Raw genomic sequence first — 13,894 nt, forward strand, 5'->3', positions numbered from 1 at the left:
CAGAGAAATTAATTGACTTACTTACAGAAAATTGTTAACATGTTTCTGATGAGAATGTTGGTAACACAGAATCAGTCATATTGAAAATTCTTTACTTAGTGTGTACAAAGAAAATTTTGCATCACATCAATATTCCTTCCAACCTTTTAAAAACACTTGTTTGTCAACTCCTTTCTTATGAAAGAGTATTTACTTTTACCTAGTTTCTTTTTTTTTTTTTTTTTTTTGGATTTTTCGAGACAGGGTTTCTCTGTGTAGCTTTGCGCCTTTCCTGGAACTCACTTGGTAGTCCAGGCTGGCCTCGAACTCATAGAGATCCTCCTGGCTCTGCCTCCTGAGTGCTGGGATTAAAGGCGTGTGCCACCACCGCCTGGCTTACCTAGTTTCTTAATCCACCTCATTCAAAGGTATGAAGATTGCTGTTGTTTAACTTAAAAGATTGGAGAGATCCCTGTGTTGGATCTTTCAAACCCATTTGTTCATTTTTTGTTTTTAATGAGTCTCTGGTGGTTAGAAATATCCTTAAAATTATTAATACAATTTATATCTATATATGCATTCCTATATATATGTATCAGATTTAAAATCACAGATATAAATTAATCTTATTCTTAAAAAGTAATTTTATTCTTCTGCCATCCAATACATTACAACCACAGCTTCCCCTAGCTCCCCTCTTCCCAGTCACCCCCACCTCACTTCTTCTCCAGATCTCCTGATCCTCTGTTTCCCTTCAGAAAAGAGCAGGCCTCTCAGTTGATAACATGGCATAACAAGATGCAATAAGTTTTGACTTTAAGCCTCATATGAAGAGTGGGTGAGGCAGCCCAGAAGGAGAAATAATATCTCAGGAGCTGGCAAAAGTGGCCCAAACTTCACATTCTAGCTGTTAGGAGTCCAACAAAAACACAAGGTAACAACCACAGCATGTACATGGAAGGCCTACAATCTTTCCTTCTCCTCTTCTGCTGGGTTCCCTAAGGTTGTCTAATTTTTTACTGTGGGGTCAGTATCTGCTCCAATAAAATGCTAGAGTCAAAAAGGGCAATATATAATATGAGAAATATATGATAAACATCTCTTGGTCTAGGAGTAATAATCACTTAAAGGTAATTTTTAACTGTAGGAGTAGGGAACATGATGGAGAACCAGAATTGGTTCTACAAATAGAAGATTCCATTGGCTGATTATTTCTCTACAATGTCAAAATACTGGTGGGTCTGCTATGTGGATCTCCTTATTAAAAGATATAATATGCTATCAGTTCAACTCAGCTTTTTCCCTAAGGACTTGTAGATCCACCCAAGACTTTTAGGTGATGAAACTATCACTTACTATATATGCTGGACATTTAAATTATAACCATTCCTGAAATGATATAAAATTATTTGTTGGTAGAAATATGACATAAAAATTACAAAAGCCATTGCATCAAACTGGTAGGCAGTATGGTATGAGTCTTGTTCAACAATATTGACAGAACTTTTCTGCAGGTTCAAGTGGAAGAACTACAAGTGTTCTTTGGCCTTCATATTTGCCATTGAGGAGATCAACAGGAACCCTCATCTTTTACCCAACACATCTCTAGGATTTGATCTCCATAATATCCAAAATGATGGAAGGGATTTGCATAGGGAAGCTTTTCTTTGGCTCACAGGAACGGGGATCAACACTCCCAATTACACATGTAGACAGGAGAAGGAAGCTGCTGCTCTACTTACAGGAACATCAGGGTCAATATCTGCACATATTGGAAGACTGCTGAATCTCTACAAATATCCACAGGTGAGGGATGTGGGTGTGAGGGAGCAGGTAAACTGTATTAAAATGCTGACATTTCAAGTGTTTTCTCATGTAAAGGAGAGAGGTCCATCATTTGTCTATCAAAAGAAAGTCAGGCATTTGTTTATGTAGCCTCATATGTTTTGCTTGAGATAGAAGGAGGTTGGAATCTACAGTGGGTATTTAGAAACTCTATGTCTTGTCAGGAATTTTCAATAAAAGTCTTCAGAAGTAAGATATGATTTAAAAACACTATGAAGAGCAGTTAGACACTACCAATCCCAAGTGCTACCTCAGGTCTAAGATTGTGTTCTATATCAATGTTTTCATTCTTGTTTCTGATTTTAAATTCCCTTCAGCTTAGTTTTGGGCCGTTTGACACCATCCTGAGTGACAGAGGCCAGTTTTCTTCTCTCTACCAGACAGCTCCAAATGACTCATCTCTGTCACTTGGCATTGTCTCTTTGATGATTCATTTCAGCTGGACCTGGGTGGGGTTGGTCCTCATAGATAACCATAAAGGAATTCAGATTCTATCAGACTTGAGAGGAGAGATGCACAGAAACAGAGTGTGTATAGCTTTCATGAAAACGATATCTGAAAACTTGAGTTTCTTTAACTATGCATACAAAGGAACTCTTGAGCTGCTCATGATATCATCTGCAAACGTGATTATCATTTATTATGACAATGAATCCTTACTTTTCATGATCATAAATGCAATGAATTTGTTAATAACATGGAAAGTATGGGTCATGAATTCACAATTGGATGTCGGTACTGTTAAAGAACCTTTTCCTTTTGATTCATTTCATGGGACTCTCCTTTTTGCAAACCACCATGATGAGATTTCTGATTTTAGAAAGTTTATGCACAAATATACCCCTTCTAATTACCCAGAAGACCATTATCTTGCTCTTATTTGGAATACGTTCTTCAATTGTTCTTTGTCTGTACCTGGTTGTGAAATATCAGGTAACTGTCTATCCAATGCTTCATTGGAATTATTTCCTTCAAATCTGTGGAACATGGACATGACTGAAGAAGGTTACAATATCTATAATTCTGTATATGCTGTGGCTCACAGTCTTCATGAAATGAGTGTCAAACAAGTGCAAATTCAACCTCATGTAAATGGGGAGGATAAGGCCCGCCCCTGGGAGGTAATGTCTCTTCCTGTGTATTTTACCAATAGCGATGTGACATACTGTGTATTTACAAAAATACGCAATATACTATTGTACTTCATAGCAGATTTTACCAAAGATCACATGCCAAGCTGTTTGCAATTACTTGTCTAAAAATCATTACATTGCAGATAAATTGTGTCATTGGTAATAAAAAGGATGAAATATATGTATGTCAGTATCCACTTTGTATTACAAATGTTCTCAGAATCTCATGATAATAGGCTCAATTTGATACCCAATTCTGCTTAATACATTTCAGTACCGAAATAGGTGAAGTAGATCCTAAGCTGTCATTTGCTATTAAAGCTGTAAAGTTTAAATGTTGAAGCAATGACTATGTTAGCTAACTGACCATTTTATTACACTTTGGAAATCAACATAAAAATTTAAAAACTGAAAATTGATCATTTTCCTTAAATAATTGTCTATAGCTACCAATTGCAAATTTTGAATATTTGCCTCAATGAGCATTCTTGTGATATCCTTGATTTTCTATGTGTGTGTGTTTGTTTGTGTTGTGCTTTCTTTTGACACTCACTCAAGGTGTAGAAACATTATGAGTGTGTCATTTTGGGGACTTTCATCATTAAAGTCATTAATAGCTTGTAACTTGCATTCAGATAAGAGATTAAAGTCAATGTGAGACTTTGGTTCTTTGGGTTCTGTTGAGTATTTATGGGACTAAATTCATCATAAGATTCTACATCTCTTTTAGCTTCTCCCTTTTCTCAATAAAATCCATTTCAAAAATGGTGCCGGACACAATGTGGTTTTGGATTCACAACGAAATTTAGATGCAGAGTATGACATTCTCAACTACTGGAATTTTCCAAATGGTCTCAGAGAAATGATGAAAGTTGGAACATTTTCTCCAAAAGCTCCACCAGGTCAACAAATGTTTTTGTCTGATCATATGATACAGTGGGCTGTAGGATTTAGTGAGGTGTGTTGAATCTTATATCATTGCCTTGCATTACTTGTAAATAAACATTTGTTTCCTAATGTAATGTTTTCTGATTCTTTATGAGATACTATTCAATATACACAAAACAATTGTCGATATGATGAATTTTTTGTTGACTTATCATGGGCAATATGTTTATTTTTCCATACATTTCTCCCATGGTTAATATTTCAAGTGATAAATTGATTGTCCGTAGTGATATATTGTACATCAAATAAAGCTTGCCTGAGGATTAGAGGACAAAGTCAGCCACTATATCAAACATAGAGGCCACAGTGTTGGCACATATCTTTAATCTTAGTACATGGGAGGCAGAGTTCCATGGATCTCTGTGAATTCAAAGTCACTGTGTACTATATGAGATTGATTCAGTCTAGGAGTGAAACAGGCAGGCAGTGGTGGTACACACCTTTAACCCCAGTACATTGGAAGCACATGCCTTTAATCCAGGTACTAACATGGCTGGGTGAAGAAGGTACATAAGGTGTGAGGAGACAGAAAATAAAGCTTTCTATGAGAGTCTTTCAGCTGGGGATGCAGAAACCAACAGTCAGGCTGTCTTTCACTGAGGAAGCCTTTTGGCTTAGACTCTTTCAGCTGAGGAGGCAGAGGCAAATAGTCAGAGGATTCATAGAGTTGGTGAGGTAAGACGTGGAGGTGGCTTGTTCCTTTGTCTCTATGATTTTTCAGTATTTCTGGCTCTGTTTTTTTAAATTATATGTCCTTTAGAAATTTGAGCAACAATTGTCTATTTATTAAGTTTCATCCTTGTGCTAAATCTATAGTGAAAAGAGGATTAATTTGACTCTAAGAATTGGAAATATCAGTGGATAGTCACTTGCCCTTTTGGTTCCAAGCCATGGAAAAAGCATTGGAGCATGGAGGGCACAAAGCTGTAGGTTAATTAAATGTCTTGCTCCTGCTAAAGGAAACATTTGATCAAACAATCAAAATCATATATCAAACAGAAGCAACTTAAGATCATAGACATAACAGGGTTTCATGTGGCAGGTACAGTCCATCAACATTTAGACAGCCTTGGCTGCAGGAACCTGAGAAAGTTATTCACATTGCTTCTTCAGTCAGGAAGTAGATAAAGGTGAAAACTGCTCTTCACATTCCTTCTTTTTTTTCTGGCTAGAAAAATAGTCAATGATATGGTGATACCTACTTTTAGAGAATATCTTCCTTTTTCAAATACCCCAATATAGATCTCTCACACCATGTCCCCAAAACTTGTTTTCACTGTAATTTGAAATCCTTTCAAGTTTGAAACAAAAGAGCTATTAAATATCACTATTATAAAAATTTTGCTCCCTCCAGCCATTAGAAAGCACACAGCAGGGACACTTTCTGGCATTCTAGTTGTCCTTCCAGACATATATTCAGTGATGTAACTTCAAGTCTATTTTTTTTTTGCCTTACCTCTTACACTCCAACAAATCTTCAAAGATTTATCATTGGATCATTGTTTTAATATATTAAACTTTGTAAGACATACCATATTAAACTAGAAGCATCAACAGAACAATCTACCATTATAAATATAAAAACTTGCCATCTCATTGTTCAATATTGAAAAATAATCTATTTATTATCTTCAACCTTTCTTCTCCTGAGTATTTTCTCTCGTGTGTTTCATTCTCAGCTTCCTCGCTCTGTGTGCAGTGAGAGCTGTGTTCCTGGATTCAGAAAATCCCCCCAGGAGGGCAAGGCGATCTGTTGCCATGACTGTATTCCTTGTCCAGACAATGAGATTTCCAATGAGACAGGTAAGGGTCAGTGTAACGGGCATTTCTACATCGCCACAGTGTTTGGCAATGTCTAAGGAGATGGAAAAGTTCATGAAAGATCAGCACTGATAATCTCTATTGTGTCCTTTAAAAGAAAAAATGTTTCAGTTTATTGTATCATTTTAAATTGCAATCTGGGCCATTGAAATTCATAACTGATCAATGTTGTTTGTTCTCTCTAGGCATTGGTCTTTGTACAAAACCACTTTGTCTGTCCTACTCTGTTGGCTTCATTTTACTCCGGTATTAATTATCAACTTTCCATGTTTTTGAAAGCATATTTAGTTCATAGTGTGCACACTTTTAAAGGTTGTGTCTTTATCATCCTTACTTTCATTATTCCAGTCATGGCTCTGGATTCATCAAAGATGTTCAGAATTTATTTGGTTTACACCTGGTTATATTTATAAATGTTTTAAATAAGGATTGTTCATGTTGTTTTGTCTCTGAATGCTTTGCATGCATGCATGTATGTATGTGAACCATATGATTGCTTGGGACACATGGAAGATAGAAGAGGGCATCATATCACCTGTATATGAAATCAGAGATGGCACTGAACCACCATGTATGTGCTAGTGACAGAATATGGGCCCTTCTTAAGAGCAACAGGTGCCTTGTACCAAACAATCTTTTATCCATATTCCATCCTTTTGATATCTTGCATAAATAACTTTCAACATTCCCTTAATGAATGTCTTTCCTTCCTTGTTTACCTCCATCTCCATATGTGTACAGGAAGCATAATGCTACATAACATCTAAGGGTGGTGAGAGAAGTCTACAGCATAGGTATTAAATTCCTAAAATAGTTGTTGACCACAACATATATGTAAGTGTAGAATGTTACAAACCTACCATGAGAATCTTCCATTGAGCACAATTTTTTAAACCAATGGTTGTCTTTGTATTATGGAATCGAATCTAGATTTGTATCACTTCTTTTGTTTGATTAACCTAAACCTAAATCAATTAAAGTGCTCATTTAGTAACTTATACAAATGACTCTATTTTGTATAATGTGTTAATGGAAGCATTATTTTACATAGAAGGTAAATTATAAAATACTGTCTTGTGACAACTAGTTGAAATGGCATCATCACTTCCATTAGTGTTAGTGTTGAGATTAACCCATGTAGAGATGCACACTTCTGTTCCTACAGCAACTCAAAACTGAAGTGAAAGATTCTGTTTTTCATGGCAGATCTGGTCACAATAGAGGAATCTTGTGTGGGAATACATCAAAGGTACAGGAAATAGGCATGCGGTAATTGAAACAGTGAATTTGAAGATCACACATAGACAAAATCGTGAACATGGCTAGAAAAGCAGAAAGGATTTCCTATGTTGCACAAAACCTAACTGATCTTAATAAAAACTGGAGCCAGATATCAGGGTAAATGCTGAAAGATCAGAGACAAAACAGCAAGCCACAGCCTCCAGCTCTTACCTTGCTAACTCCTGAGCTTGAAAGGAACTGAGCTCCTATCTCCTCTTGCCTTATATTCCTTTCTCTGCCCAGCAATATCACTTCCTGTCTCAATATCTGTGGTGATGTGATTAAAGGCATATGCCTCCCAATTACTGGGAGCAAGGGCATGCGATTCCAAGTGCTGGGATTAAAGGTGTGTGCCACCACTGACCAGCAGCTCTGGCTAACCATTGGCTGGCTTTGCCATCTGAAATCAGGAAAGCTTATTTGTTAGAGCATACAGAAAATACTACCACATCCTATCATTATTATTTCTGTCTAATGAGAGTCTTTGTTTATTAATTTGAATATTTTGAATCAATATTCCTTTCCCCATACATGTAGAGATTTAAAGATTTCTTCATGAAAATACAAATTTTCTAATTTTAGGGTGTTTTTTAAAATTATTATTTTATTTTATAATTAATTTAACTTTACATGTCAGCCACAGATTCCCCTGTCCTCCCTCCTCCCACTCCCCAGCCTTCTCCCCCAACCCAACCCCTATTCCCACCTCATCCAAGGCAAGGTCTCCCCTGGGGATTCAGCTCAGCCTGGTAGATTCAGTTGAGGCAGGTCCAGTCCCCTCCTCCCTACATCAAGGCTGAGCAAATGGGGTGTCTTTTAAGGTGCCTCATTAAAAACATGTATATTAAGAATGGCTATACAGACCGTCAAAGACTAATTGTGCAGATAGATGCTTTGTGTACACTGGTGGCATGATAAGTTCATGAACATGTTACATTTATACATTGGAGGAAACCTAACACCTTGCCCTCAAACTGTAAAAGGTTGCAGTTCAAGAAGACAATTCAAAATAGTTTGAGAAAGAAGAAACTAAAACAAAGCTGTTAAACGGCTCAAAACAGAGAATCTTATTCTTCAAATCACGTAGAGTAAGTTGTATTTACCTTTGAAAATTACATATTTAAATCTGAATGAAATATTTAGCATGTTTTATATGCCCTGTGCTCTTTACTAAATAAGACATGGGGTTATGGCTGTGATGAACTTATGCTCTGTTAGAAACCAATAGCCAGTAAATCCATGGGAAACCGAAGAGGAGTGCCTTGAGAGAGAGGATTGTGTGAAGTCACACAATGCAAGATACCCTTGAGAGCTTGTGTGGAGGTTCTAGCAGGGCAGTGCAGCTACCTGTATACCTGTGACTCAAGACTGGTCATCCTCTATGTAGGGAAGGCCCTCCTCTTTGAACAAGTGTGCACCTTTAGGAAGGATGCACAGGGAGTGGTGAGGGAGGAAGGGGACACCTGTCGGCCAGCCAGATCACATGAATCGAGCCTGGTCTTCAGTGGGGTCATAGAAAGACCACCCTCAAACCATCCTTGCAAGGAACTTGCTAGAGAACTCAGATGCTGTGAGTAGTCACAAGAAGACACAGCACCCCAAGCATGTGTGGATGATATCTTGAGATATTTACCTGTTAGTGAATGTGCAATCAGACCTATCAGTGAAGTCCAAGAGTGCTAACTTTACTAACAATACAGTGAAGTCCAGCACTATCATTAGAGGATATAAAAGTAATAAATATAAAACTATTTCAATACCAATATCTTAATGTTTTCACCTTTTTAAGAAATCAATTTGAAAATGGTCAAATATTATGTAGCATATGACTTAATCGTTTTAGGATATAAAAGTATTGTTTTAGCTTAGTGCTCTGTGTTCTGGTAGCTTATGAAGATTTGGATGCATAAGTATGGCAATATTTTCTCAATAACTGCACATTCTGTTTATATAGGGGTATCACTTTTACAGAAAGTGGTAACTAAATATATAATATTCACCTATGATATCTTTATATACAGTTATGTCTAATTCAAAAAGCATTCGTTCATGTTTACATTGAAATAGCCCTAATATGTCTATTTCAACAACAGCTGCATGTGTGCTATGTAAAATGTACACGACTCCTCTGATTTGTGGAAGAATAATATATATGCATATTTGTTCATCGGTTTAGTTACTTTTCTTGATGCTCTGACTAAATACTTGACAAACTGGCTCTTAGTTTAAGAGTACAGATCTCATGGCAGCAGAAGCAGGATCTGCTGGCCATGTTGGTACTGTAGTCAGGAAGCTGGAAGAGAGATGGATAACTTGTGCTCCATTAGCTTTGTTTCTTTTTATTTAGTCTGGGACTCTAGGCAGTGGAAGGGTGCCCATACTCCTAGTAGGTTTAGCACCTTCCGCCAGAGTGAAACCCCAACTGAAGTGCTCTCACAGACTCACCCAGACATTTGTCTCCTCTGAGATTCTGAATTCCATCAAGATTAACCATTGCAATCTGTCTCTCTTTATTTCTTACTTCCTACAAAATTATTAACAAATCTACTCTATGAGAGTATGAAGTCACTAAGCAAGAAGTGCCTTGTTCTTATTTTGGAAGATCATGCATATGAATATGTGTGTGTAATCAGCTTTTGGTGCCTGTAATAAATTCTTGACATAAAAAAGATAATCTTGGCACTAGCAAAATCATGAATTCAATAAATTGTTGGTAAGAGTTCAACAAATACCAATTTGAAAAAGTCAGTTTGCAGAATATTGAATATATTAACCAAATGAAAATATGGAATAAGTACATTGATATTTATATATTGTTTATTTTAGCTATAACTCACAAGTTCTCATTGGGAAATATTAAAAAAAATCACACCATCACAAACGAAGACTAGTACAAATGTCTTATATTACAAGGCAATGGGGGCCAATGCCTTAATCTAAGCATTCTAGAGGCAGAGGCAGACATATGTATGAATGAGTTTGAGGCCAGCCTATTCTACAGAGTGAGTTCCAGAACATTAGTGCTACATGAGATCCCTGTGTAAAAAAACTAAAAAAAAAAACAAAACAAAACAAAAAACCTTTTATACCTAAGTGTTAAATAAACCTTTTCTCCATGCAAACGACTAAACACTAAACAGTTTCACAGAGGGAAGTTTTCAGGCTATGAGGAATCTAATGATTCTCATTTCTGCATCAACCTTCAGCAAATTAAGAAACTGGAGAATCCAATTAACTCCATAAAAATAGATAAATTTTGGGCCAATGACTGAAGACGACATTACCAGAAAAAAATTTGAAAGTACATTTTCCTGTACTGAACTCAGATAAATTCACACTTGACGTGTTTCACAAGGGTGGAGTCTAATGAATGAGTTAGGTCTATGCAATTTAGGTTAATAATTTATGACAATATAAATAGGAGAAGATTGCCACTTAAATATAGACATATACGAAGGTGAAGAGAATAGAATTGTTCATATCAAGTCCCAATAAAGACAATAGGCAGGATCAGTTTGGAATTATTGATTTCAGACAATTTAGGAATTTTGACTATGGAAGACTAATTTATTGAATCTGAAACAATGAAGGGAAGAGATGCAGGTAACATGCCAGACAGCTGGTGCTGGAAAGGGGCTTGGGATAAAAGGGAAGCCAGAGCACAAACTCGAGATAACATTTATTCCTGACTAGATTTGGATCATTGTGTGAAGTGTCCTGAGAGTCATCATTCAAACACACAACAGAACCACTGCCTCCAGAAAGCTGTGACATTTCTGTCCTATGAAGACCCCTTCGGAATGGTACTCACCTGCATGGCCCTGGGCTGCTCTCTACTCACAGCTGGTGTTTTTGCTCTCTTTGTGAAGCACCACAACACTCCCATTGTCAAGGCCAACAATCAGGCTCTCACTTACATCCTGCTCATCACTCTGATCTTCTGCTTCCTCTGTCCATTGCTCTTCATTGGCCATCCCAACACAGCAACCTGTATCCTGCAACAGAGCACATTTGCAGTTCTGTTCACAGTGGCTCTCTCCACTGTCTTGGCCAAAACTCTTACTGTGGTTCTGGCTTTCAAGGTCACCATTCCAGGGAGAATGGTGAGGTGGCTGATGATATCAAGGGCCCCTAACTTCATCATTCCTATCTGCACCCTCCTCCAGCTTGTACTCTGTGGAGTTTGGCTGAGCACCTCTCCTCCATTTGTTGACTCAGATGCTCACTCTGAACATGGGTACATCATCATTGTTTGCAACAAGGGCTCAATTGTAACCTTCCACTGTGTCCTGGGATACCTCTGCCTCTTGGCACTTGGGAGCTACACTATGGCCTACCTCTCCATGAACCTACCTGACACATTCAATGAAGCCAAGTTCTTGACATTTAGCATGCTGGTGTTCTTTAGTGTATGGGTCACATTCCTCCCTGTCTATCATAGTACCAAGGGGAAGGTCATGGTGGCCATGGAAATGTTCTCTATCTTGGCTTCCAGTGCAGGCCTTCTGGTCTGCATCTTTGCCCCCAAGTGCTACATTATTTTGTTAAGACCAGATAGGAACTCACTGCATTGCATCAAGAACAAGGCACATTCTAAGAGAAATTTCCAACCTATAGCTTAATCCGCATGTTTTTTTTTAATTACATGTAAGTCTTTAAGAAAGTTTAGCATCATTCCAACAGTCAGGTGTAGTGAATGTTTCTGTTTCCTATTTTTTGTTTATTGGTTTCATGTATTGATGAAATCAAGATTTAAGCTCTCTTCTTCAAATATGATATATATATTTCTCTACATTAGAAATTTGATTTTTATAATGTTCATTTTACTTGTCTATTAGTGCTAAAGAGAAAAGAAGTGAGTTGTATATTATTCTTTATCTCTTTAACATTTCATAACTCTGCCTGTAAAGTAACGAATGTTTTCTTTCAAGAAAAGCTCAGTTTTGACATGAGTGAAATATTTTGCCAACTGATTGCTTAATGACCCACATGCTACAGTAGAATGACCCACATGCTACAGCAGAATGTAAATCTTTATATTATAATCAAAAGTCAGATATCAGAAAACTGAATTCTCCAGACAACAGATAATTACAGGAAGCTTCTTTTAAATCTGTGAAGAATATCAATTGCCCATCTGTGTCCAGATCATCGGAACATGTACTCAGATCTCTCCCTGACCATTGATATCCAAATAGTAGTTTTTGTACTGCCCTGTTCACAATTCTCCAATTTAGATAAAATTTTGTATATTATTTCAATTGAAAAATGTATATTGTGTGAATCCTGAACATTTATGAATATCTTTTTCTCAGGAATTCATCAACATTTCATAAAAGCTCTCCAATTCTCTCTCTGAGAACACTTTTTGATCTTTTCTTTTCTAGTGTACTATAATTTGCATAAATATGTAAGTCTTTCTGTGTTGTCTGCCTTGTATATTTTCATCTTTAACCTTCATTAGTAGTACTCAAGGTATAAACTTGCAAGAATAAAGTAGGGGATAAATTATTTGAAGCTGTACAGTTAAAGTAAAAACAAGCTCGAATCTGTCTTTGAGAATTGGTTCATTTGTATGACTCTATCTATCTATCTATCTATCTATCTATCTATCTATCTATCTATCTACCTACCTACCTATTGGCTATCTATACTTCTCTAATATTTTACATTCCAAAGATAGTTTCCCCTCATTTTCCTCTTCCCAGTTGCCTCCCCCTAACCTCACCTCTCCACCAGATCCATTCTCCCTCAATTTATCTTCAGAAAAGAGCAGGATATCAACCAAACATGGCGTATCAAGTTGCAATAAGACTAGACTACTCCTATCATATTAAGGCTGGATAAGGCAATCAAGTGGGAGGAACAGGGTCCCAAAAGCAGACAAAAGAGTCAGAAACAGCCCCTGCTCCCACTGTTAGCAACCCTACACAAAGACCAAGCTGCACAGAGTGTTCAAGGACTTTACATTATTCCATTTTGAAATACATTTATTTCATAAAACATATTGTGATCATGGTTTTTCCTCCCTCATTTACTCCATGATCCTTCCTAGTTGTCCACCCAGCCAGTTCCCTGACTTCTTTCTCTGTATTTTTTAGAGAACAAGCAGAGAAATAAAACAAACAAGCCGATGGAAAACAAAACTAATCAAGATAATGCATGAAAAATCACATACAAAAGCAGACATACCGCACACACACAAGCAGACACAGGTGTGTGTTTGCAAGATATGCTAGTGCAATGTGGGCACAAAGCTTGGGGGAGTAGTCACCACCCTTGATTTGACTTTAGGCCCCTAGCAAGAGGTAGAAAACATACCCAACACTGCTTTGGCGAACAAGCACCTTGGACCAAATAAGTCAAGTACCTATTGTAAAACAAATGACTACAGTTCTAATAAAGGACTATATCAATAAAATGATTACTAATGATGTTCTGGCATATGTCAATGTCTTGCTCAGTCATCATCCGAGAAGTTTCCTCCTGCAGGTGATGGAAATAAATACAGATGACACCCACAGGCAGACGTTATACAGAGAATGAGAGAATATGGAAAACTCAGCTCAAAAGTTATGTCTCCATCAATTCCTTCCCCTTAGGCCTAAGAGAACCCTGTGGCAGATGAGGTAGAAACAGTGTCATAGACATAAGGGATAGAGGACACCATGAAAACAAGACCCTCTAAATCAACAGTATAGATGTAGATATGAAGTCACAGAGACTGAGACAGCGTGCCTAGGGCCTACACAGTATAGAAGTATAGATTGCAGCACATGGCGTTTTAGAATTGAAAGGAGACGTACACACATGTGGCCACATCCCCTTACACAGTAGCTATCTCTTTGCAAAGGAAAATCTGAGTTTCTCCTAGGGAGTCTCACAAG

At 37.3% G+C, this 13,894-nt stretch overlaps 3 protein-coding genes across 3 annotated transcripts in view; all 3 read left to right on the forward strand.

Moving 5' to 3' along the window:
* The first annotated feature begins 1,804 nt into the window (after window positions 1-1,804).
* LOC128120392 (vomeronasal type-2 receptor 116-like) lies at window positions 1,805-3,670 on the forward strand. Its single transcript, XM_052754319.1, has one exon. The coding sequence runs from the start codon at window positions 2,103-2,105 to the stop codon at window positions 3,081-3,083; it is 981 nt and encodes a 326-aa protein (XP_052610279.1). The 5' UTR covers window positions 1,805-2,102; the 3' UTR covers window positions 3,084-3,670.
* Window positions 3,671-5,617: 1,947 nt separating this feature from the next.
* LOC128120813 (vomeronasal type-2 receptor 116-like) overlaps window positions 5,618-13,894 on the forward strand; it is an 89,104-nt gene continuing 80,827 nt past the window's right edge. Inside the window, exon 1 of the mRNA XM_052755020.1 lies at window positions 5,618-5,708. The gene's annotated coding sequence lies outside the window, so the exon portion shown is untranslated. The remainder of the gene's footprint in view (window positions 5,709-13,894) is intronic.
* LOC128120397 (vomeronasal type-2 receptor 116-like) lies at window positions 10,101-12,561 on the forward strand. Its single transcript, XM_052754341.1, has one exon. The coding sequence runs from the start codon at window positions 10,808-10,810 to the stop codon at window positions 11,627-11,629; it is 822 nt and encodes a 273-aa protein (XP_052610301.1). The 5' UTR covers window positions 10,101-10,807; the 3' UTR covers window positions 11,630-12,561.

This window comes from Peromyscus californicus, unplaced genomic scaffold (assembly GCF_007827085.1).
Source record: "Peromyscus californicus insignis strain IS unplaced genomic scaffold, ASM782708v3 Scaffold_2__1_contigs__length_46816999, whole genome shotgun sequence".
NCBI lineage: Eukaryota > Metazoa > Chordata > Mammalia > Rodentia > Cricetidae > Peromyscus > Peromyscus californicus.